At 39.0% G+C, this 26,251-nt stretch overlaps 1 protein-coding gene across 2 annotated transcripts in view; it reads right to left on the bottom strand.

The window, feature by feature from the left end:
* Tpk1 (thiamin pyrophosphokinase 1) overlaps positions 1–26,251 on the bottom strand; it is a 323,577-nt gene that overhangs the window by 66,773 nt on the left and 230,553 nt on the right. For both annotated transcript variants that reach the window (XM_034519348.2, XM_034519349.2), the window contains one exon: positions 12,853–12,964. In XM_034519348.2, coding sequence (XP_034375239.1) covers positions 12,853–12,964 — 112 coding nt within the window. The remainder of the gene's footprint in view (positions 1–12,852; positions 12,965–26,251) is intronic.

The following is a 26,251-nucleotide window of genomic DNA, read 5'->3' as shown; positions in this document are numbered from 1 at the left end:
ATTGAACCCAGGACCTCTGGAAGATCTGGAAGAACAGTCAGTGCTCTTAACTGCTGAGCCACCTCTCCAGCCCCAGAATCCAATTATTGATGCCCCTGTGCACATGATTGCAGTCCACTGAAACATGCAACCCACTAGTGGCCGTCTCCCTAAAGAAAAAGATTCGCTCTTCTCAGTCATTATCAACTGCCAATATCTCCTTGGCCATCACTACCCGGACTCTGACTGGCTTCATTTTATGTACGTATTTTAAAATGCTGCTACTTTTCTGAGTTTTCAAGGGTGACTAAAATACCTCTTCAGTAAAACCTGCTTACTCTAACATCTTTGCATCTCATATAAATCGTGATTCCCTCTTTCCAGTGATGGCTTCCTCCTAGGAACCTGTATGACTTTCCCTCTTACTGTGCAGTTTTATGCCTATCTGTCCTTTATCACAAGATCTACTCTTTCTTGTTCACCTAGCACTATGACAGTTTCCCGAGGATAAACACCACTTGATTAGTTACTCCCTCCAGTTGACTGTGCTAGGGAAATGAGTACGGTCTAAAGATAAGTAGCAAGGGCCACCGAGATAAGCAGTCCCATTGTCAATCAACGTCAGTTAGGCATCAGTATTATAAAGATTTTATTAACTAGGACTGGGAGCAAAATCTAAGAATCTGTAAACAATGTAAAACAGCCTTGTCTGGTGGACAAAGTAAACAACAGGATGTAAATGAACATAAAGCCAATGTTTATACTGATACAATGCAGCTAATGAGAAGAGAACATAAAAAACAGGCCAGCAAGGGCAGGGACTCTAACTAGCAGTTTTGAGTTCTGGCTCTTGCTTCCTTGTTATCTGATACCCCAAATAAGCACCTGCCTAGAGGCTGTATGTGAGGACCTAGCTGGAACTGAGATTGGGCAACTGGACATCTCCTGGCTGTGTACAGTGGGCTCCCCAGCTCCCTGTGTCTCACCCAGTTTCTAACTAAGTGCTGTCAAAAGCCCCTAGCCTACCAGTTTAAATTGGTTCTCTATTTCCTTGAGACAACCCACAACGATCAGTACAGAAGTGCCAACTGATCTACCTATCCCTGTTTCTTTCCTTTGTAGGCTTCTATCTGTGAATCTATAGTAAATGTCTCTCTAATACTCAGCCATTCTGTTCCATGAATTTCACTCTGCAAACTCAAGAGACAAGAACCTGAAGGCCACTGTCTCAGGGCAGTTTTAGTGGGTGAGTTTTCTAGGACATCTCTGTGAGCCAAGATTACCAAGAACTCAGAAAGGCTTCCTTACTCTCAAACATGCCTTCACATCATTAATGTCCCACAAGAAATAGTAGAATATGTTGAGGGGTTTTGTTTTCTATATTTTTACTAGGAAAATCTTAGCGGTTTCAGAAATAAAAAACAATTAATGAAAAATTTGATTTCATCATCTTTTATTTTGATGATGGTGATACTTGCCCTCAAGTGTGTGTGTGTGTGTGTGTATGTGTGTGTGTGTGTGTGTGTTATTTCCAGCATCTGAATGTGGAAGTTAATAGAATGTGTTACACCTTGACTCATGCTTGGACTAGTAATGCATATATACATACACACATGTACACATGTATGTATGTACATCACTTTAAAGTATATCAATTTCAGGCAGTGTAATTTAGAATTTCCACACTTAGAATTCAACCTATCCGTTATTAATCCTAATTGCTTTTGTGGTTTTTAGGTAATGAACTTCTGCTTCATTATCTATTGCTGTAGTGCCATTGTCTTTGTCTCATTACAGAATTCATGTAGGTAAAATGCACTTGCTCATTTAAAATGTTGTTAATTACCTACGTTACACATGGCATTAATGTAGATAAGTAGGAACAGACCAATACAGGCATCCGGACCAAGGACAAGGCACTGTTAGTAAAGGAATAGGAAGCACACATGGAGGATGACACTATCTGTCATAGATCCTGAAAGGTTGCCATGACTAAGAATCCAAAGGAAAAGGAACATTTCACTTGATAAGGAATAGTGGGGTTTGTATCCAGTGTGATTTAAATTGGTATTTAAAACTAATGGAGATGTTAAAGGGAAAACATATTCTAGCAATATCAGGGATGGAGTCATGTGATATGGGGGGAGGGTGGTGGTGCCATAATGCTGCATGTCAAATGTTTTAAGAGGTTTCTGAGAGAACAGAATGAAACAGCTCAATTATACCATTAGGATAAAATACACAGCATAATGTAAGAGATGGAAAAGATTTTGAAATGACCTAGTCCACTTACTCTTTTCAGACAGCAGTGGATGGTGGGGAAAGTGATGGTGGTTTACATTTACATTAGAATTACAAGAGCATCAAATACGATGAGAAGGCTATCCCAGTCTTTATTCTCTTAGTCCTACAAGAAAAAGGACAGACTTCCCACCATATAACTTTTGTAGTGGGTGTGCCCCATGTATTTAGTTCCCATTGTCATCAGTGCAGTGGAAACTAAGACACCTTTGTCTTTATAGAAAACCTGCCTTTGGCAGGACAGAAGTTGGTGGAACTTGGACAGGCCTCATTTTTTACCTTTCTTAACTGTTTGCCAAACTTAAATTGCCCACAACTCATTTTTTTGTTTCTGGGAACACATGTCACTTGTACTCTGCTAGTTAGTAATTTTCTAAATAGGTAAGTAAAATGGCTTAACAATCTTATCTGGTTAAAAAACAAAACAAAATAAAACAAAACAGAACAAAACAATACAACACAACAAAACTCAGAAAGTAAATTAGATGGCTTAGGGGATAAAGGTACCTGCTGGATCTGAGTAGCATCCTCCAAACTCACAAGTGGAGGGCAAGAAGGACTCCACAAGCTTGTCCTTGGTCCTTTACATTTATGCCACACACACACACACACACACACACACACACACACACACACACACACACACCAGTAAATATATAAAAAAAAAATCATAAAGCTTCTCCATTTGTTAATTTTATATAAGTATCCCGCCCCCCACTTAAGACACATACACATAGGAAACACAAACATTGGTGAGGGCGGAAAGAGATAGGTTGTTATTTCAAGATGGAGTGATAGCTGTAAAGATAATTAGCGAATCCCGGTCTTCAGTGCTCAAAGCCAACATTAAGCAGTGAACTAAGTTACAAATAACTTACACAGAAAAGAAACATGCACAGCAGCATGAACCCCCCAAACAGCTCCCACAGAGGTCCCCAACTCTCATTTTGTCTCAGCTTCTCTTAACTTTTGACTGCTCCGACAAAAGGCACTAGGAAAGAAATCAAGCCCCTGGCTTTTATTATCTGGTTGCACTCCTTCTTTGTGGGTTCACCAGCTCTCAAAGAAAGCCTTAGTAGTCACCCACTAGCCCTTGGTGTGATGAGAATCGATGTGACTTTATAGTACTGTCTAAGTCACTGCTGCTGGTGTCAGGTCCTGAACCCTGTTGCCATCTTTCCTTCATATCAGTAACTGAAGTGAACAGCCATATGCTTCCTTTTTTTCTGTTACGCTTCAAGGAAATCTCAAGGTAGGAATAACAGAGCTGGCATGTTCTTTTAAATAATGATCTGTAGACATGAATTTTGTCAGTAGGTCTGAAGTGCTGAAAACTGTCATTTTGCTGCTTTATAATCTCAACGTCAGAGATCATTGTGTTCTTTAGTTGGTTTAATTAGACACTTGTCTGGAGAGGGAAGAAAGTTTTTTGCAGTTCTTTGCTGTTTTCTATTAGCTTAAGAATTTATCTGTTCTGTATGTAATCTTTACCTTGATTACACTTTAAAATATAGAAAATACATTTTATGATTATGAAAATATTTACTTCACAATAAACTTTGGGTGCATGCATGAATAGACACACTCACACTTGTGCAAACATATTTTCTTAGGTAAAGGAACTTCTGTTTGGGCTTGCAGGACTGGCACATCCCCTCCCAATTTTTTATTTAAGCTTAGTGTTCTCCAGATATTTTCAGATTTCCTTTATTATCTATTTGACCTCAAACAACCTAGAGATAATAGTAGCAGCTCCTTGCTGAGAAATCCACCTGTAGAAGACCATGCAGGCAAACCATCCTGGCTCTCTCTTTGAACAGGTTAGTTTTCTTCATGAATGCTGGACGTATCTTTTCCCCCTTTGAATTGTTGGTACAATTTCTTTGAGAGGCATGATGCATGACAACATTTGGTTTATAATCATTTCTGAAACAAGCTGTCACAGTGAGCTTAAGTTCTATGTAAGTTAGAGTGCAATCCATAGACTGCTGATCTGTGTGCTAAAAGATCAACTGCTGGAAAGAATATCGTAGGCAATACCTAAGTGATCTTAATCACCAAAGTATTTATTATCTATCTTTTTTGCTTTGAGCCTGTCCAATTTGGGAGAAAATTCATCTTGAAAAAGGTCTTTGCGATAGGCTCTTTTATAATGTCAAAACTTAAGGAAATAGACAACTTAATGAACAGTGATTAACTGATCATATGTACACAAAGGACTAAGTTAGAAAATATGGACTTCAACAATCCACCCAGTATTTTCTGTTTTAACTTTTTATCTATAAAATGAGCAAAGTGATATTCCCTCCATATTAATATGAAGCTTGACTTAGTGACTGAGGTTAGAAAAAGAATGGATATGTGAAAGAGCTATTCAGAATACAAAGTATTATTATTTGAGACTAGAAGAAAATTATACCCATGGTGCTGTTCCCACAGCAAAGTTTATTCACAGCACTTCTTGATTCTTTCTCTACAATTCACATAATCATGAAAGTTATTGCTTTGTTGTCTGGATATATTAACTGAATGGCTGAGTGCACAAGGCCCACATCAGAATCAGTGCAAAAATGAAACGTGGAGGAGGGAAAATAGAAAGGGGCTCTTGAGCTTCTACTGGAGTCATACTCATCAGTCAACCTGCCCACATAAATACTGGGAAATCAACTCAGTTCAACACGCTGGGAGGCGAGCTTGAGTTATAACAGTGTTCCTGAACACAGGTCAATGAAAACCTGGCATACACACAAACTCCCATTTATCACATTCTCTGCAAATGCCCACTAATTGTTTTCATATTTAAATGGCTAGAATGAACCACAGAAATGTTTGTTGTCAGACTGTTGGGCATTTTCTAAAAATAAAACAGGATGCTATGACATATAGTAAATTATTGTTAGTTCTTTGTGCTCTCAGCAGAATCACAAAAGGGTAAGGTATTTAAAAAGAAAAAAATCATTAAAGTCTGGTTTAAATTCTAAAACACAGAAAATAGTATTGGAACCAAGAGAAGTAAGTGTGTGTGTGTGTGTGTGTGTGTGTGTGTGTGTACAAGTGCACTTAGTTCTATTTAGTCTTACATGCTTGAAAAGGTAATTTGCTTATAACCACAATATTTAAAAACCTTCCAGAATGATTTGGAGTATAAAAACCAAGAAAATTTGTAAAAATAAATTATATTCATTAATTTTTGAAAATTGTATACAAAGTATACAAAAAAATGTTGGTTTCCATGAGTAAAATCTTTTTTCAAATGCCAATTTCAGAATTTATCCAAAGTGAAAATTTGATTATCAACAGTCCCTCACAGACAAAAATCTGTGTACTTAATATGAAAATCTCAGCTTGTATCATGGCACAATCACAACCATGTGGAGTAAAGTGCCATCTGTATAAGCAGCTCCCAGGGAGGTAGCTACTTGGTGTGCATGGGATGCATGAAGCAAATGATAGTCAGTAGACTGGTTTTTAAACAGCTTCCATTCCCTGAGAATCTAACGATATCTGCATATCAGATTAACAAGAGAAAGCTAAGCCTTCTGTATCCTGCTTCTTCACATCATCACCCATCAGATTGCTGCCTATCTTGGGTAGAAAGCACCAATCTTTCCCATAAGAACAGCCTCCAAGGCTAATCAAGATTGTGGACAAGAGACACCACTAATAAGAGAATGGTTAAATCGACAAGTGGGTGTAGCTATAGCTTTGGTCTAAAGGATTCCTTATGTATCCCAAGAATTAAATTATATATTTAGCTAAACCTAAATATGAGCCTCTAGTCAAAGAAATCAGACTGAATGGGAGTTGTGACTCTCAAGAAATGAACCGTGTCCATGATATCAAGTCTTTTTTATCCTTAGCCTTCACCACTACTGCCAGAACGTCATGATGTATAACAACACTGAGATGGACTTTCCAAAGAATATGAATAATCTTAATGCCTATCTTCAGAGTAATAGTGAATAGGTAGTAGCAAACTTCTTTGGGATTCCTAGTGTATACTGAATTAACGATGTTATTTTAGAACATTATTAAGTCAACTGATTAGGAACCTAGTATTTCAGGTTGAACTGACAGCCCATACTCAATGTTTAACTACTACCTCAGACCCTGAGCCTATGTAACTTATATGATGAGGGTCACCACAGGTGCAATTAAGTTAAACACTTTGAGATGATACTAACCTGGGATATCTCGGTGATTCTCCTATCATCAAAAATCCCTTAAAAGAGGTAGCATAAAGATTTAGCATCAGAGAGAACACAACCTGCCCACCATGTTTACACCCATAGACTATCACTCCAATCTCTGTAGGACTGAAGGGAAATTTCTCCTTTTCAGCGGATAGTTGTTACTGCAGAGATTCACCATCAGTCAACCTGCTGAGCACAAGCGGCTGTTGCACAGTGGTTCATTGCTTTGCCACAAATACAAGAAAATAATCAGATATTCGTACCATTTTCTCTAAGGGTCATGGAACATTTTCAGGAGACACAGTCTGACTCCTAAGGTATGAATCAAAGGATGGCGTATAGTATAGATATTCCTTTCAAAATGAAATGTTCTCTCCTGAATTGAGCTGGAAAGTGCCTACGATCCAAGAAGCCCAGGAAAGAGGAGGATCAGGGAACTCACAAGAAATACAAGGCTTATGAGTCTCTCTCTGCACAACTGATAGAAGACTCCTTACTAAAGCCAAGGGAACTCTAGTGACACAGCGTTTGCGAGTCATCACCCATAGGGGGGCTGGCTTTTGTTATGAGGCGGCTACCCTTGAGTTGACCATGCTCCTGTACATAACCTCTTATTCTATCTCTATAAGTAACCACAGTAAACTCACTGGTTTATCATCATAGAATTGGATAGAATTATTTGTTTGGTCTGCTGTCAGTAACCTATCAACGTGAATAAACACACAATACTGTGAGACAATAAATGCTTTTCTCCAAAGACTGGGACCAAGGCAATGATGTTCACTTTTACTTATATTCAAATTTCTACTGATGGTTCTAGTCTTCATATTTGAGGAGAAAATTAAATCAGAGACATCCAGTTTTGAAAAGAACAAATAAAATCATATTTCCAGACACTGTCATATGAAGAAAATGTTAATGAATCCCCTTTAAAAAATAAGCATAAAAACTGTTCAGCAAGGCTATTTGGTTGTCAACTTGACTACATCTGGAATTGACTAACACTCCAAAATGGCTGGGTATACCTGTGAGGGATTTTTGCTTAATTAAACCATTTGAAATGGGAAGATCTACTTTCTAATCTAGATCTTTGGGGTGGAAAGACACACAGTTAATCCATATCTTTTTGATGTGGGATAACCCACCTCTAATCTGGGTTAAACCAACTGGAAGCCTATATAGAGGGCATGAAAGAAGGAAGGTCATTCTTTGCCTGTTCTTCTCTAGCTAGGAAGTCCATTCCATCATTGGTATAGAGTCTACTTTCTTCAGGATTCTACAGTATACTGAAAAACAGCTGAGATATTCTCTTTTGAGGACTGAACAACTACTGGATTTTCAGACCTTCTATTCACAGATAGCCATTGTTGAATTAGCTGGACCACAGCCTGTAATCACTCTAATAACTCTTACATAAATGGATATATAGCGGGATTCATTCTGTAAGTTTTGTTATTGTAGAGAACCCTGATTAATACAGCTATGGAACATGAAATCAATTGATACACATTTGATATGTGTGAAATGAAATGAAATCACAATATTTCTGTCACAACAGCATAAGAACAGAACAATACTTGGGAATTAATGGAACAAAAGGACTGTAAACTAATGCAGTAATGTCATCACAATGTTGCCCAAAATGTTAAGAGACTTGAGTAAATGAAAAGCAGTCTGTGCCCACTGATTAGAAGATTTGACACTGATGAGATATAGATCCTGTACAATGTGATTTGCAGAACCCAGACAATCCCTAAGGCAATCACAGCTGATAGGAGCCAACATACTTACTCTGAATTATTATCTCATATCACTTCTAAAAATTAATATAAGGTAGATACCCAGAACCCAAAGGTAAAATCCTATAAATAGCAACACAGGGGCGAATATTTATGACATTGTGCGTGGCAAAGATATTCTTTTACAAAGTGTGTGTAGTTTATACCTGTGTGCAAGTGCTGCTGGTATGTGTAGTTAAATGAATGTGTCTGAGCATGTTTGTGTGTATGCAAGTATGTGCACATGGCCAGAGGTCAACATCATGACTTGTTTTTCAGCCTTGTTTATTGGCTTGCCAATTAGGCTAGGCAGGCATGACAACAAATTTCAGGATCTATTTACCCTCACCTCCCTGGAACTGCTGGTTATAGACAGAAGCCACCACACCTGGCTTTTTTACATGGGTTCTGGTGTCTTGCCTGTGTGGCACTTTACTAAATGAGCTATCTACTCAGTCCTAGCACAAAGATTTTTGTTTGTTTGTTTTAAAATAAAAGACCATAACAACTTGTGATCCTTTAAATATCATAAGTTGTAGTGCTACTATGTTGTGTTACTGAATAATTTTAAGAGGTAAAAAAATTAGAATAAACACCTAAAGTATTTTAATTTTATTATTAATGACCAAACTAGTAAATAAAACCACCAGTCCAAAGCAGAGTTAAACAACAGACACATCAATGGTCAGGGCTGCTAAAATAAATCTGCTAACAGAAAACTGTCTAGATATATGCAATAATAACTTATTTTGTTTGCATAAAGCAAGAAGATGTGTGACTTATTTAAATAGGAACCATAGTCAGTAGTTAAAATACAAAGTTCCCTGAGCTACAAAATAACCACAATCAAGAACAGGCTCAATGTGCCATAGGATCGGGTTGTCCAGACTAGGCATCTTAATCCACTGAAGGATAACCAGGGAGGCTTCTGTCTACTTCAATGGCTTTTGCAAGTTTTCATGTAACGAGTGGTTTGAGAAGTGAAAAATTTCTGTTATTTGAGTATTAACTTTGACTCAATCTAACATGTACAATCTCATTATATTTGTCTTTTATTTAAATTTATTTTTAGATTTTTCTTTCTTTTATTAAAAACAAATTTTCTTCATACAATATATTCTGATTATGGTTCCCATCCTCCATCCTCTGAGTTGCCTGCCACCTTTCCTCCTAGCAGAATCCACATCCTTCATGTCTCTCCTTAGAAAACATACTGGTATCTTAAGAATAATAATAAAATACAATGAGATAAAACAAGCAGAAGAAAAAGCACTAAAGAAAAATCATGAGATACACATGTAGATGGATAGACATACAGCTAGAATGCAGTCCAGGGATGGAGCTGTGTGAGAATTCTAAGTGCTTATGAGAAAACTCCAAGGAAACAAGAGAAGGATCTTGTGACTCTTCTTACCTGCAGAGTATCTACTGTTTTCTGTTCTCAATGAAGTGGCTACTGCATGAAACTAGTCTGACTCACTTTTAGGTCCCATTCTCCCAGGATTACACCCCTACAGTAGCAACAGCATACATGGTCCATACACAGAGGAATCACTAAAAACATAAAACTGGAAGCCATAACATAAATACAAAAGACATACTATAAGTTTTAAAAAAATGCCTTGTAAAGACATTATGAGACAAAGAATCTCCAAAGATGTCACTGGATTCCTTTGTCTTAGCCATCTACTGCTGAGCATGGGGACTGGCCTTATGAATGGTTTATATCCCCAGTGAGACTCCCTTGAGGGAACTGAGTTTTCCTTTGTGAATGGTTTTTAGTTGGAAATATCTACTAGGTTGTGAGGGAAAGGGGCTGTGCTTCTTTCAGCACTGGGACGCATTTGGGTCAGATCCCTTTAGGCTCTCTGAAAGTTTATATCTGTGTCAGTCCTGCTGTGTTTAGAGGACCTTGTTTTCTTAGCTGTCACTGTGTGGAGAATATCTGATAGCCTTGGCAATAGCCTGCGTTGTTTGGGGATTCCCATGGGCCCCCTTTGGACAATAACTTGATTAGACATAGCCATTCCTGACAGTGGAAGCTTCATTTGGTCATGATGAGAGATGTCCAGTTGGGTTCCATCTCTTCTGTCGGCAATTTCATTTAAATCTCTTTCATACAATAATAGATTTTGAAAAGCTTGTATTATATTATTTTCCATACAGCCCTTCCAATGGCCCTTAACATTAGCTGTTCTCCATGTACTTCCTTCTCCCCCTCTTCCTTCTCCCTCTCCATTTGATCCTCCTGTTCTTATCTCCACCTTGTTCATCCATAACTATCTATTCTATTGTCCCTTCTTAAGGAGATATCTATCACCCCCTAGTCCCTTACTCTATACATAAAGTCTATGGTTCTGTAGATTATAGTGTGGTTATCCCTGACTTAACAGTTAATATCTACATATAAGGGAATAAAACTGTGTTTGTCATTCTGGGTCTAGGCTACCTTACTCAGAATGATTTTTTTTCCTAGTTTCATAAATGCACCTACAAATTTCATGATTTCATTTTTCTTTAATAGCTGAGTAAAACTGCATTGTGTAAATGAGCCATGTTTTCATTATCCATTCATATACTGACAGAAATCTATGCTGTTTCCAATTTCTGGCTGTTAAGAAGACAACAGCAAGGAACATGGTTGAACAAACGTTTCTGTGGTGGGATTAAGACCCCTTTGGATATATGCCAAGAATAATATAGGCAGACCTCGAAGTGGAGGGATTCCCAGTATCCTGAAACATGGCCATCCTCATTTCCATGGTGACAGTCCCGCCAGCAATGAATGAGTTTTCCGCTTACTATATCCTTGCCAGCATGAGCTGTCATTTGTTTTATTGTTCTTGGGCATTCTGATAGGTGTAATATGAAATCTCAAAGTGGTTTTGATTTGCATTTCTCTGAATTACAGATGTGCCCCATCATGCATTTTTCATCTATTATCATAAATATGTAGAGAAAAACAATTATTTTAAAACTTGAAGCAACCCGTAACCACACAAATGAATAATGGCATATTGTATTTAGGGAAGATCCAACATTATATCCTTCCAAGAGAGAGAGCACTATTCTTCAAAATCAGGATGTGCACAGTGCTGTGGGAACTGGAGGATGCAGGGTATTGGAAAGAGCTCAGGGAAGCGTGTGTGGACTTACGACTCCCATTACCTCCCTGACTAGGATGCTACAGTCCCTCTCCTCCATCTGCCCTTTGACTTGGTGCTTTATCCTTCCTGGTGCCAGTACTGAGAAACGCAGTCAGCACTAGATCTAGGAGAGAGCTTACTGTGGTCTACCCTGGATCCTTGTAAGTAATGAGAAATGTGGGAATTAAAACAGTTGATTTAGGTTGCAATGTTTTCAAAACACTTGTGATGGGACTCATATTAGCTTCAGATGAACAGCTTCAAAGCCATCACACACTTACGTGCAGGGAGGAGATCTGCTCTCCCCTTTCAAACTGACAGGTCTCTAGATGTGTTTCAAAGGATCTCCAGTTTTCCTAATTGTTTCATCACTGAATCATAAAAAAGACTTAAAAATAATCTTTTTATCTTCAAACCCTTTCAGTGGTGAACATGTTAAAAATAATGACATGGTTGTACATACCTCTTATACAGCTTTAGAGAGATCATGGTTAATCATAGCTGATTGATTCCATGTTTGGCAGTTTTTTCTTTTGTTTTGAAAGCTACATCAACATTTATTTAGTAAACAGATCCCACATTCTTATTTCCTTTTTCTTCTTCTTTTTTTTTAAGACAGGAAGTCTTTGCATAGCTTAGTATAACTCATAATTTTTGAAAAACATTTTAATATTTAATAACAGCAGCTAATCTGTGAAAGCTCACAGGTTTAATTATGAAAACAACTTGCAAATTCAGAACTTGAGCTACTACTTCTAAAAAGTAAAGTATGGTTCCTGTACACAAATCAAGAGAGCAGTGGCCAACACAGACATGGCATCAAGAGGCATAAAACAAAACAAAACAAAATCAAGAAAAAGAGAACTACACCATCAGAATGAACTTAGTTAATTAAGTTTTAGGAACTAAAAATACTAGCAAAGAACTTTAAGAACATATCAGTCAGCCATATATCTGATGAAGAACTCCCAGCTAGAACATGTGAAGGACTCACATCCTAGGTCAAAGGGAACAACTCAATTACTAGAGGAGCAAAGACTTGATATGATTTTCTCCAAGGAAGATAAACAAATGTCTTATATAGCTTATAAGAAAGGTGCTAAGCCATCATAAGTCATCACCAAAACAAGTGGAAATTACAAGTACACCTTCTGTGGCTCCAGGCAATACGACAGAAGAGAAAATGACAAGGACAACTGAGGGTACAGAAGTTGAAACACTCAGATGGTGGTGGTAGGAACTGGCAAGGACTACAGAAATCAGCCTGTCATTTCATCTTAGGTTACCTATATGAACACCAAAGACATTGAGGATGACAACAGCCAGGCATGGTGCAAATGTCTGTGAAGAAGAGGCTACCCAAAGGCTCACGTTTTCAAAGTCATCTCTGCCCAAAACAAACAACCTCTTCCCCATGAAAGCCAAACCCTCCCTTTCTAGAAGGGTTTTACTCACTGAGGTTCCACTTCAGGCCTGTTGTCGTCACCTGGTTGCAAGGCTGTCCAACAGGAATAAGGCCACACCAGTTGCCTTCCATTCCAGTGTCTACATGGAGCCTGTGCTTCCCCTGAAGAAGAAGAGCAAGTATGAAGAAGGGAAAGACAGGAACAATCTACAGCACACTGGCAACCAGCTAATAACACTTAATGTGGCCTATCATAATACTAACCACAAATTAACTCAGTACATTCTTAGATTTAGACCTACTTTTCTAGATCAGCTTACTATTACTTATAAGCTTTACACTGAAAAATTGGATGAATATGTCCAGGGACACACAGATAGTCTTATTCTTGAGACCAACCAATTATAAAGATACCACCCATTGCACCTGCTGAAGATGCAACCTTGTGTGACACTGAATTCTAGACTCACAACCAAATATGCATTCAATTATATATAAAAGACCATTTCCCAAGTAAAATCTTTACTTATCTATGAGTCAGGTTTCTAATATTCAGAATTCAACGTAAGCACTGTAAATGGTTAGCCTGTCCCCGTGGCCATCATTGATATCCTCACAGTATACACATAGGTGTACTGGTTAGTTTTTGTCAACGTGACACAGGCTGGAGACACTTGGGAAGAGGGAACCTCAACTGAAGAATACTCTATCAGATTGCCCTGTGTGCATGTTTCTGTGGGCATTTTCCTGATTAATGATTAAGTGGGAGGGCTCAGCCCACTGCGGGCAGTACTGCCCCTAGGCAAGTAGTCTTGTGATGATATACAAGCAAGCTAGTCAGCAGCACTCCCCGTAGCCTCTGCTTTAGTTCCTGCCTTCAGCCTTTTGCCTTGGATTCCCCTCAATGATGTTCTATAAACTGTAAACCAAATAAACCGTTTCTGTCCCAAGCTGGTTTAGGTTAGTGTTTATTACATCCACAGAAAGCACTAAAGCAATAGAAATATTTTACTTAAATATTCAATCAGATAAGGCCTAAGGATAATCACACAAATTATGATCTTGACTTCTGTTGGGAGAGAAGAGGACAATCAATGTCCATGCAGGAGATAAAATGTATACAGAAGCATGGGTAGACTGTGTGGTCCATGTAACATGCCTGAGTGGCAGAAATGAGTCTGCAGGATGACATGTGAAGAATCCTTTTGATCAATGATGAAGTGGGAGGGCTCAGCCCTCGGTGGGTAGTACCACCCTTGGGTAAGTGGTTCCAGGTTGTATAAACACACGATTTCCCACTGTGGGTAGTACCACCCTTGGGTAAGTGGTTCCAGGTTGTATAAAAACACGAATTGTTCACTCGTGGACCTCCATGTTAGCATCAGAGATGTGCCTCCACATAAACACTTCAAGTGACAGTAATGAGACACTAGGTTACAAACACTCATTACAAAGGAGCCACATGGAGGCATGGTAAGGAATGCACTGCAGGCAGTAGATGTGTATGCATGCGGGCTGGGGACTGTATGTAATCTGATTAATGTGCTCAACTGTAAGTCTTCTCTACAAGGAAGAAGGTGTAAAACTGCCTCACAGCAACCCTTCCTTCTCCCTCAGCAGGACTGATGGGGGAAGGATGGTGGGTCTGAACCCTCACTAGATGAGCAGTGCCTCCCAGTGAGAACTGGAGTCACTTCTCACCAGCCATTACAACTGCTTCTGACTTTCCTCTAAAAGTCTTTGATTCTCTGCAAGGCAGTATGTCTTTGGTGGCTTGTAGAGTTTTCTTTTAAAGTGACTGAGTTTGGATAGTTTACCACACACTTGTTTCTCCCACTCACTCCTTTTCTCCAAAGCAAAACAATTCTCGCTGAAGATATATAATCAGAATACAATACAGCCGAACATCCTGAGTACCACATGCTGCGCATTTTAACAAATGCTGAAAGAGGTGAAGATGTTTCCTTTATAACAGCAGCGGTTGTCAGTAGAAGGGGTGGCAGAAATTCTCAGTTCGTTACAGTATTTTGGCTCCAGAAGGCAACTATGTGATAGCATTTCATGTAGGTAGAACTTGGCCCAGCTTCCTGTTTAAGGCTGCACTTCTAGGGCCCTGTGGCAGAATGCCACACTATTGGAGGTTGACAGCTAAGCTGCAATCTTGTGGCTTGGGGTTCCATATACAGGGCTCAAGAGGGCTGGAAGAGGGACTGTTGGCTTCTGCACGGAGGCCCAGACTGTTGATCCTCTGACATTTCTGACAATGGGGGTGACTTCCTATTGTTTATCAAGGAGGGATTCCCACATTATGGGTGTTTCCTATTTTCAATGTGTTGATATTCGCCCTTGCTTTTAATTACTCTTCTTCCTTGATTTTGGACTGCTTTATGTTTTGGTAGAATCTAGAATCCAGCTAAAGACATTGTATGTTTTGTGTTCTAGAGAAGTGTAGCGAGGAATGATGAAAGAAAATAATTTTTTTCAACTGGTGGATATTAACTCCCTGAAAGATGATTCCTCAGCTTCCAATATATAATGCAAAGGAAGCAGCACATACACGTTACATTTTATTATCCTGGCAAGAGAAGCGATGCTGTAAAGTCACTGATTTAAGCAGCGCAACGGGAAGCCTCCTTACTTGGTGTTGCTAGGTTTTCATGGCTTTTCTCGTTATTCTAAGAACCAATGCACCTTAATATTTTCATTTCGGGAATAAAATGGTTTAGAGACTTGGGAAGTCACATATAGGTCTTAGACTATTGTCAATTAGCATTTTGTCTCTTGCTTTAAAAGTGTGTTTTGCCATATGTGAAGGGTCTCAGTGTTTATAAATATGCAAATTTAGCTTTTATGGCTAAAGGAGAACAGTATTATGCTTTCATCCTCTATCGGCATGTCAATGTGACATCGCTAAAAAAATGAATGACTGGGTGAAGGAATTTTTGTTCATTCCCTAGATTTCTCAATTTATAATATATGCTAGTCTATATGAGATTTGACAGAAGCAGGCATCTGGCCTGACGTTAAAGAACTCCTGCAGGATTTATGGCATCACTGAAGAGCAGAGGCACATGAACTAATCATTCTCTTCCATATATTCCCATGAATCACTGCACAGGTTTCTGCTCCATCCTCTGTTCTCAGCTAAGATAACTCTTTGAAGTCAAAAGCAGTTCTATACAGCAGAGAAGCAACAAAAATCAATCATGGTTTGCCTCTTCAGTCGTGCTTATTAGAACATATGCAGCAACCTTACTGTGAAGAAACTATAATCCAGTAAAAAGGCAGCGAAGACGTAGCATGGTGTGTGTACTGGAAATCATCCGTAAGTATCATGTGATCAGTTTCTCCAGACTATAATTCTAAGCTACAGGAAAACATACAGACAGATAGATACCTACTGAGGGCTAAGAGGCCATTCCCATCACATTTTTTCCCTCTCCCTCTCTCTCTTTTTGTCTCTCTCTCCTCTCTCTCTCTCTCTCTCTCTCTCTCACACACACACACACACACACACACACACACACACACACACACACACACAGAGGCACATTATTCTCCTTCACAGCTGCATTCATGCTTCTTTATTTTTAATGTCCTACCCCATCTTTATGTTCACCTTTTATTGGAATTGGAGTAAAGAATCTGCTAAATGCTGCCACATTAAGCCTTGGAAGCTTATTTTCACCAGTCCATCTTAAGCAATGATGTCTAAGAATACTAAGCAATACTAACAGTGGAGCCAGAGGGAGCTACATGGAAGGCCATGAGCCAGTGTAGTGACTAAGTTTCAAAATATTCTTCATTGAGTGCTCTTCCATGAGATGCAGAGCCTGGTTGGCATGGCCACAGTTTTTGCATGTCCACTGTTCCTCCAAGCCTAAAAGGAGAATCCACAAAGAAAGGTAAGCCCTGTTTTGTACGTGATCTCCTTATGTTTATCATCTAGCACTGACAAGTGATTTCCTTTCAACTGCTGCCAACTTTACCCATGCCACAAAATGCAGCATTTTGTTACTATAGCACATCTGGCAAACAGCTTCATAGTGTTACACTAAAAAATGATAAAGAGCTTGCTTTTATTTTGCTGGGCGAATTAACAGCACAGAGGGGAAATGTCTTTATGTGTTTAATAAATATCTGACTGGGAAATTGTTTAGAGCAAACAGAATTATTATTGACAAAAATATGTCAATAATTTTGAAAAATTTGAAAATTTGAGTAGACTAGATAGAGGGGGGCTTTACAGTACAGTAAGGGAGGTCCAGTTGAACAGAAAGGACCCATAAGAGGCTCAGAACTACCTTGTTAATGTTCATCTAATTAAATACTAGAATAAAACTGTAGTCACCAGTATTTATGAATGCCTTGTCAACAGTGTTCAAACCACACTTTGCAATATATGCTGTGTAGACATCTGTTATATAAAATGGAAAACTATATGGCTGTGTTATTATATCATTTCAGGACTTGATTATGGCATAATAAGTGTTCTAAGAACAGAGATTTAGGCATTTAAACTAGGAATACTGATTTATCTTGCTCTTTATTTGAGAGTTCACTCCAAGCACAAGTTTATATTCCACAGTATGTTTTCTAAAAAAGTAAGTGATTATCCCTCATGAGAACAGTGCAAAATATTAGCAAAGAGAAAATATTTAAAACATTTGTGTTAGAATACTTCCATTAAGGTATCTAAAGAAGATGACTTGTTCAGATACTTAGTAAATTAATATTATATATATCATTCTTTGTTCATCATTTGGAAAAGTTGCAAGAATTTGTGATATTTCATAACTGGTACCATGTCTGCAATATATTCCCTATTTTCCTTATTTGAAAATTTCATCTCAATAACAATGGAGTGTATGACTATTGCATACAATGAGCCCCATTACACTCATTTCCCAGTCCTCCCAGGTCTGCCCCATATCTTTCTGACCTATCCTGAAAACAGAAGAAAAAGAAGGAAGATGGAGAGGAGGAGTATAAAGAAGAAGAGAAGGATAGGGAGGAGGAGAAAAAAGGAAGAGGAGGAAAAGGAGGAGGAAGAGGAGGAAGAAGAAAAGGAGGAGGAGGAAGAGGAAGACAAGGAGAACAAACAAAAACAACAACAACAAAAAAAAAAAAAACCAACAGCCTAATTTGTGTTGGCTATATACTCACTGGAGTATGGTCAAACTTGGAGTGGCAAGAACACTGAGTCTGTCCCCACCTGCACCCCTGTCAGATGCCCTTAACTGTGGAGAGCTATATTTCAGGATTCAAATCACAGTTTTTAAGAGTTTTCTTCCATGGCTTCCTGGCTAGGCTGTTACTTTTTTGGGAGTGGGCTGGGTGGGAAGGAATAGGGGTTCTCGACCCTTATATATCTGTCTCCCTTTCAACTGTAGCTTCCTTGCCCTGTACAGTTAGCTGGAGCATGGATCATGTATTTCCACATGGTTTCTGGTGACAGCACATACCACAGACATCCACACAGTCTCCAGAGTCCGTACGTGATATCTATCTCAGCAAGATTTATAGTGGCAGTATTGACCATGGATATCAATGTGGTCCTCTGCCCCATCAGTGGCCATGAACACCAATATTGTCTCCATTGGTAGCCTAGCCCATGGACATCAACATGGCTTCAGATAACCCTCCACCCTCCCTACCCCCGCAGCATGGTCCATAGACATCAACATGGCTTCAGATAACCCTCCACCCTCCCTACCCCCGCAGCATGGCCCATGGACATCAACTTGGCTTCAGATGGCAGCACAGACTATGGATATCCACACAGCCTTTCATGGTAACATGGGCTGGTGAACATCAACAAAGATACTGGCTGCAGTAGGACCAAACACAGCCACACTAGGACCAACACAGCTGCAGCAGAACTGCTGACCTCAAATAGCTTTCAGTGGTATGTACCAGGGATATCAACATGGCTTCATACAGCAGTATAGGCTACTCACATCCAAATGGCCGCTGGTGGCCACCCAGATCACTGACACTAACATGGCCTCCTGTGGAAGCACAGACTACATATATCCACATGAACTTGGCCTTCAAAATGGCCTGGGGCAGCAGCATGGGCCATGGAAATCTTTCAAAGAGGTTCAATCTAGAAAGTAAACCATTCTTCCTCTCGGACATCCTGTTGTTTTTCCAAGCCTGGGTGATCGTGCTGGAAGGCAGCATGTTCAGGGGCTGAGTGTGCAAAAGCTCCAGTGTGCTGCACACCACCCTGCCAGTCAGACTGGACGATGACATATTCCCCTGTCCACTGCAGCCTGCTCTCACCCCAGTCCCCACAGTTGCATCTCTAGTTCTACTTTTCTCCACTGAGTACTCACTGCTTCCTTCCACCATCTTTCAGTCTCTCCATTGCATATTTGTATGTCATAGTAACATTAGAAACCACAGTGTGTCGCATTGCATGGTTTTTTGTTTGTTTGTTTGTTTTGGTTTGGTTTGGTTTTTTTATGGCCCAAATATCATTACATGTAAATATTCATTGCAATGAGTCATTGGTCTGGTTCAAGGTTTCTGGTTTCTGAAGGAGCGTAAATATAGGACCATCGCTGAGAATTGTTTTGGCTATCCTGCAGTTGCCGAGAATCAGGGTAATCTTGTGGCTAGGCAGGGAGTCCAGAGGTAGGTTCTGTGCAAGTTCCAGGTTGCCGCACACCTCCTCACCCTTGTTGCAGCCTGCCCCTGCAGCTCCCCAGGGTTGACCTTTGTACTTATAGCCTGCAGGCAGAATCACTGCCCTCATGTTCTCTATATCACAGCAGGGTAAGCCACACAAGCTGTAACTATAGCCCATTCATGTTGGGGCTGGCCCTATTCAGTAATAATCTCTGCACATCTTTCTATCACTGTGCCTTCTCTCCAGTCCCTCACTGCATCCTATCAAACATGAGCCTGTGAACTACCAGGTTAGTTTTGCCAATTACTCTTGAATAGTCAGACTTCCAAGGTAGAAATGTTTATTAGGTATATATTTTCTAAAATGGCCCTTGCTTAAAGAATTACATGAGAGGGACAGGATGGTGGCTCAGTCATAGAGTGCTCGCTGCACAGGCATGCACTGTAAGAACAGCACCAGGTAGAGGCAGGTCAGCCCAACTACTCTGGTGAGCTCCTGGTTCATTGAGACAGGGTTCCAACAAACAGGGTGCACAGTGATAGAGCAAGACACCTGGTGTCTGCCTGTGAATGTATGTACACTTTCACATACATTTATACACATTCATATGAGCAAATATATACTGGCCACACACATACACAAAATATAAATTTTTAAAAAAGAATTGCATGATTAATTATTTTCTAAATTGTAATGGGCCCAATTATACCTCTATATTGCAGCTCAGTTCTGCCCCCACCCCCCCTTTTTTTTTTTCAATTTCGTAAGTCCACTTTTCACTTTTTAAGAGCATCTTCCCATAATACCTGCCCTTTAAAAAAAGTTGTTCTGGAGCTACTGTGGGCGCTGCAGACTGTCTTTCTACCTTTGGAGCCTCTGTTGGTCTCCCTTGAAGCTCCTCCGTCGGTTTGGGCAGCAGCCACCATCTTTGTTTCTCCCTGGACCTTTTTATTTTTAGTGGTAGCAATAATTTAATTCACTCTCAGCTATTAAAATCCACTGTAACTGTTTCCCAACTTTTATCACAATCGGAAAGGTAGTGATGGGCTATCACTACTGAGTAATGTATTTCCCTTTTTCTCCTCAAGTCTACTGCATCATCTTTCCCATTATGCAGAGTATACAGGGTCTCCTAGAGCAGACATCTGTTTCACACAAGGTTTCTAAAAACTAACATGCTCCCTTATAACCTTCCCTCTTGTCAGTCTGTATTTACCAGCACTCCACAACAATGCTCTTTTCATCATCCCAGAAACCATACATCCTTAAGGCTAGAATGAGAAGAGAGTATAAGGACAAGGCAACATGACTGTTTTACCACATGAACATTTCCAGGCAGTCTCTACTAGATGAGAATGAAATAGGACATATGCTTAGCAGATCTAATTCAAGACAGCTTTATACTGGAAAACGAAACATAACTATCAAACTATCTGAGCAAACAAAATGAGAATGATCTAATCAAAGGAAAAGAACCACATACCATATTTTCTATAATAAAGTAATATAAACTTGTGATTTACAAACAATAATAAGGCAATTTTCACATTTATAGCATCTAAGAATTCTAAGGTCCAGAGGCTGGCAGACTCAGGCTGGTGGAGACTCACTATCTAGTTCACATGTGGCAGCTTTTCAGTGTCCTCAGGAGTAGATAGAGCAAGGACTGTTCCAGGACACCCTTTACAAAACCCTAATTCTATTCATGAGGTCTCTGTCCTTATGACCTTATATTGGAAAACCTTATGCCTTCTGTATGTGTTACTTCTGTTGCTGTGATAAAACACTGTGAGGGGCAAAAAAAATGTGGGAAAATGTTTATTTTTGCTCATATTCCCAGAATGATACAGTCAATTATTGCAGGGAAGGCATGACAGTAGGAGCATGAGGCCGGACTGAGTTAGAGAGAAGCTGAATCAACATTGGAAGCTGAGAGAACTTGAAGTTGTATCAGGCTATAAAACTTCAAATCTTATGATGTGTTTCCTCCAACTAGGCTCTACCTCATAAAGGGTCTACGAACAGCACTACCAATTGGGGGACCAAGCGTTCAAATACATGACACTTATGGTGGGCATTTCACATTCAAATAATAACAGTGTCCTAAAAATTATGACTTTAAGGTCATAAATTCATAGGATTTTAACCTATGAATTTGAAAGACAGGACACACATTTTCCAAGCATATTAGCTACACTATAAATTTTGAGTTACTCTTCATTTCTTCATGTGGCTGTGTTTTGATAATGAGTATCTCAAGAAGATGTAGATGCAACCTTATACTATACTCATTCATGTTCTCAAAGCACATTTGTTTTTTTATTTTTCATAAGTTCATAAAATTTGAATTCAGTAACTAGGTATGAGCCAGAAAACAAAGATCAAAGGGCATTAAAATATTATAAATAAGAAAAATACTATACATAAGAATGTTATTTTGAAAGAAAGTATAATTTTTCCTCTCACAGATTTCATAAAGTGCTACTGAGATTATTCACATAATGTAAGAAGGAATAAACCCAAAGGTTCAGTTCTAATACCACGTTACCTATCTCCTTTTCCAAATACTCCCTTGAATACCTGCAAACATTCTATGTAACACTGTAATGGTGAGCTCTTCCACCGACACCCCTGTTTCCAAAATAATAAGTTGGTGACTTAATTATATATGAATAAATGCCTAGGTCATAAGATTTGGCTTGTTCCCTGACTAGCTTGTAATTTATTCTCCCATTTATTCTAATCTATGCCACAGGGCTCATTAGTTACCTTTCCTAGTATTATATGTCTGATTTCCTCAGAATTCAGGAGGTGAATCTTCTGCCTCTTACTATCCCCAGAGTTTCTCTCTCTACCGGAACTCCCACCCATTACTTTGTGCTTTTGCTAATAGACAATACTTCCGCACAGTACCTAAGAGATTCTCTCTCTATAACATGTTCCAAAGTCCATTGTTTTAAGTCTCTCATTCAGGGTGATATGTCATTAATTGTTATAGCTATAAGCAGTTTAGCCAAACAAGAGGAATATAACAAATATTTATGAAAATCAGTCATTAAACTTTAAAGTATCCATACAAACTACACACACCAATGGACCCTTGTTTCTTTACAATAAAATTTCTAGAAATGGTTGTCTTCCTTTACTGTCTTCAACGTACTTCTCTCTTAGATTCATTCCAATTAAGCACCCCTCTCCTCTTCAAAAGTAACTTTCATCAGGTAACCAACCAATGGTCTCTGGATATTTAATTCCAATTGTCAGCAATTCATTCTCACATGGCTTGATTTCTTGATAAGATTTGTCATGGATTTTCAATCTCTGAACTATCAACTTTCTTTGGCTCACAGAACACTGGCCTCTCTGAGTTTTTGTTTTAACTCATACCTGACTGGCAAGCCTCTCTTTCTCTCTCCAAACTCCTTAATTTGTAGGACTTAGACTCTGGTCTCCTGAGTTTCAATTGAGTACTTCTCCATATCTCACCACACTTTCTGCAGCTGAGTGACCTAGATAATGTCAATCCCTGGATTAGAATACTAGTCCATATTTTCTCCAAATTCTGATTTTTCAATGGCCAAAACCCTATTTTCTATATCTGATCTTTCCTCTCAAGCCTATCCTATTCAGCTTTTGTTCTCTGTTGATTGTTGTTCCATCCTTTCAGCTGTTGGCCAAAAATTTTCATATTCACACACAACCTATAACCCACAAGAAAATCCTAACAACTACAGTCTACACAGATTCAGATGCCTTCCATTCCTACTCTGAGTCTGAACCTTCACTACTGTTCGCTCTCATCTCTCAAGATCTCCTTATCCACCAGTCTGTTCTTCACTGGGCAGTTTCCCTGAACCTTAAAAGAAATAAGCCAGACCTACCTGGCTCACACTGGCAACTTGATTAAGAGAAATATACTTAGCTTTCTGAATGTATCTATTCCCTTTTCTAGACCTCTAGTGTGCAGAATCTCAGTCAGTGTTAATGAACCAGTTTTGAGATAGATGGTGTCGGTATCTGCACAGTGGTCAACTGCATAGGCGCTAAAAACTTTATGGCTCTAAATCCATTTCCAACAGTACAAGTTTTGTTTTTAAATCTGTAAAATTGGAATAAATGGGTAGTTGTAGAGCACAAATAATTTGATATATAAAATATTAACTATGTTATCTGACTCAGAACAAATGTAAAAAAACATCTGCTCTTCTTTTTATTATCAAAACAAAACAGAGACACCACAAAACTGAATACTTTTAATTTTAGAAATTCTGCTTTTCGGTTTTTGTCAAGAATGTTAGAATAACATATTCAGGAAGCAATTTGAGAAGCAGTACTCAATAACAGTTCTAGCCAGTTAACCTGACCAAACCTACAGTAAAATGAAGCATTACAACTGTGGAAGTGCCTAGATCAACCTAGTTGGTAAGCATGTTTATGGGTGACTGCCCTAATTATTACCTGATGTAGAAGGGACTAGCCCACTGTAGACAGTATCATTCTATGAAGAGGTATATATGGGGGTGTACAGGTAAGCATAAGTCAATGAACCAGCACCCAGTATCTTCCATGGCTCATGTCTTCTGAGTTCTTGGTTGGAGGTAATTCTGTGTGGAGTAAACAGGTTGCATTTATGTTCCTGCCTTGCCTTCCTTCAATGAAGGACTGTAATCTAGAATTGTAAGATGAAATAAACCTGTTCTTTCTGTGAGTTGTATTTGGCTGGAGTGTTTTATCACAGCAGTAGAAATGAAATTAGGACAAACTTGGCCAGAATGTTAGAATGTACATGTTTTAAGCTGTACAGATCAAGTCTTCATGGTACAGTATTCTTATTTTCACATCTAGAATTCTTATTTTCACATCTAGAGAACCCTCCAGATCAGAATTTTTGATATTTGTGTAGTTGTTTTTTTGTTTTGATTTTGTTTTTGGAAGAATGAAGGAAATTAACTTCTGATTCACTGAGGCAAAATCATGGGAAGATTTCTAAAAGAAATACACCTTAATCTAATTTACTTCCACTTCTGTGCTGAAAAAAAGCTTATTACAATGAGGGCATAATTCTATATAAGAGTCATATGTGTTTAAAATAGCATGTGACATGTCATCATTCTTCATGTTTTGTCTTTCCGTAGGTACACTCAAGGTGACCTATTCACATTTAACCTCCACTTGACTGAAGGTCTATTCTCTCCTATTGCATGAATGAGGCCACATCTTTCTTTGTCACATTCTTCTGTAGTAGTGTATCCAACACGATACTCACTGTATCATGAACAGTGTCATCATATATTTTCTTCTTTATATTTCATATAGCGAATAAAACCTACGTGACTGATGGACAGAGTGTTGCTCGGTAAATTCTGAGGCTGAAATTGTAAGAAAAAAGGACAGCAGCTCTCCTACTTGAAGATTGCTTCTTTGAGGAAGGCTAGTCACTGTGTCACAAAGACCTCAAGGGCTCTTTTAGGAGACTAATCTGTTCCTTCTATAAACGGACAACCAAATGCCAGCTCGCCTGCTGTGTGAGTGGGCTGAATGCCACCAGTGAACCAATGCCAGGACAAATGAGTCTCCTAAGACCCTTTGCCTGAAGAGCCAGCCAACTTCCAAATCCTAACCATAAAAAAACTTTGCAAGATAAAACATGATTACAGTTGTTTGAGCACAGGTTCCAAGACACAGCAACAGTCGGCTAAAGCTCTCTACTCTCAGCCCTGTCCAGATGCTGTGGCCTGTACTGTTTCATCTGCCTTCTGGCTGCTGTCTTTGTTACCTCCTTCTGTGTCCTCTTGGTTTAAGTGACCAGGAGATAGAAAATTCATTTTTTAAAAACTTTTGTTCGAAAAAGCACATGGATCCCTTTTTAAAAAGTGAAGGATTAGCAAGTTTATTTTTCTTTGTGTGTGTGTGTGTGTGTGTGTGTTTCCTAAAGGGAGAGAAAAACAAAACAACAAATAAAGAAACAAAAACCCAAACCAAAACAAGCCCCACAAATGCTCTTGGTACCCAGAAATGATCTGAAATGATTCCTCCCTGTTTCTCTTTATTTTCTTCTGAGTTGTCAACCTGATAGTGCTAAAGTCAGAAAGAAGAAATGATCCCCACGACTTGTTAGATTAGGCAGATCCTACAGACATCACGTAGAGCACGTGGTACCGGATGCTGCCTGTGTCTTATATACTCTACAGAATTATTTAAAAGAGTACATCTTAGCAAGAGCTATCCATATTATAAAATAAATTTTGCATAATGGGAAGAAAGCATTAAAATATCACATACTACCTCACTCTCTATCTAATAGTCACTTAAGCTGTCTTCACTTAAATAAACAGTAAAATGTAACCAAATAGGTGTTTTAGATTTCATTAGGATGTTATTGTTTCAAATGGGAAAAATCTAATTCCAGGCATATTTCAGAGGCAACATACAAGCAGCTGCCTCCTGTGCACTATATACAGGATTACTTACTTTTCTAATTGTTTTTCATATAATAAATTTTGTTTTAGTTTGCTGTTACTGATTCTCTGTACCTTGGGAGCCTCACAGAGATGAGAAAAAATAGGTACTTACATCACAGTGGAGTTGCCAACATATTTACAGCCTTATCATTTGACAGGGAAGGTCAAAACTTTCCTGAGTTTATTCATAACCTAGCACCAGCTTTCAATTCTTTGAAAATTGCTCCTTGATACCCAGCTTCCCTGAAATCACAGAGTGGCAGCCACTCTCTTCAGGTATAAATCAGCTTCTAAATAACTGATAGCATTCCCCTCCACACCTCCATGGGAAGCACACTACATTTTTACTGG

This window comes from Arvicanthis niloticus, chromosome 15, assembly GCF_011762505.2.
Source record: "Arvicanthis niloticus isolate mArvNil1 chromosome 15, mArvNil1.pat.X, whole genome shotgun sequence".
Taxonomy (NCBI): Eukaryota; Metazoa; Chordata; class Mammalia; order Rodentia; family Muridae; genus Arvicanthis; species Arvicanthis niloticus.
The sequence above is the reverse complement of the archived record's forward strand: the minus strand, read 5'-3'. Positions and strand labels throughout refer to the sequence as shown.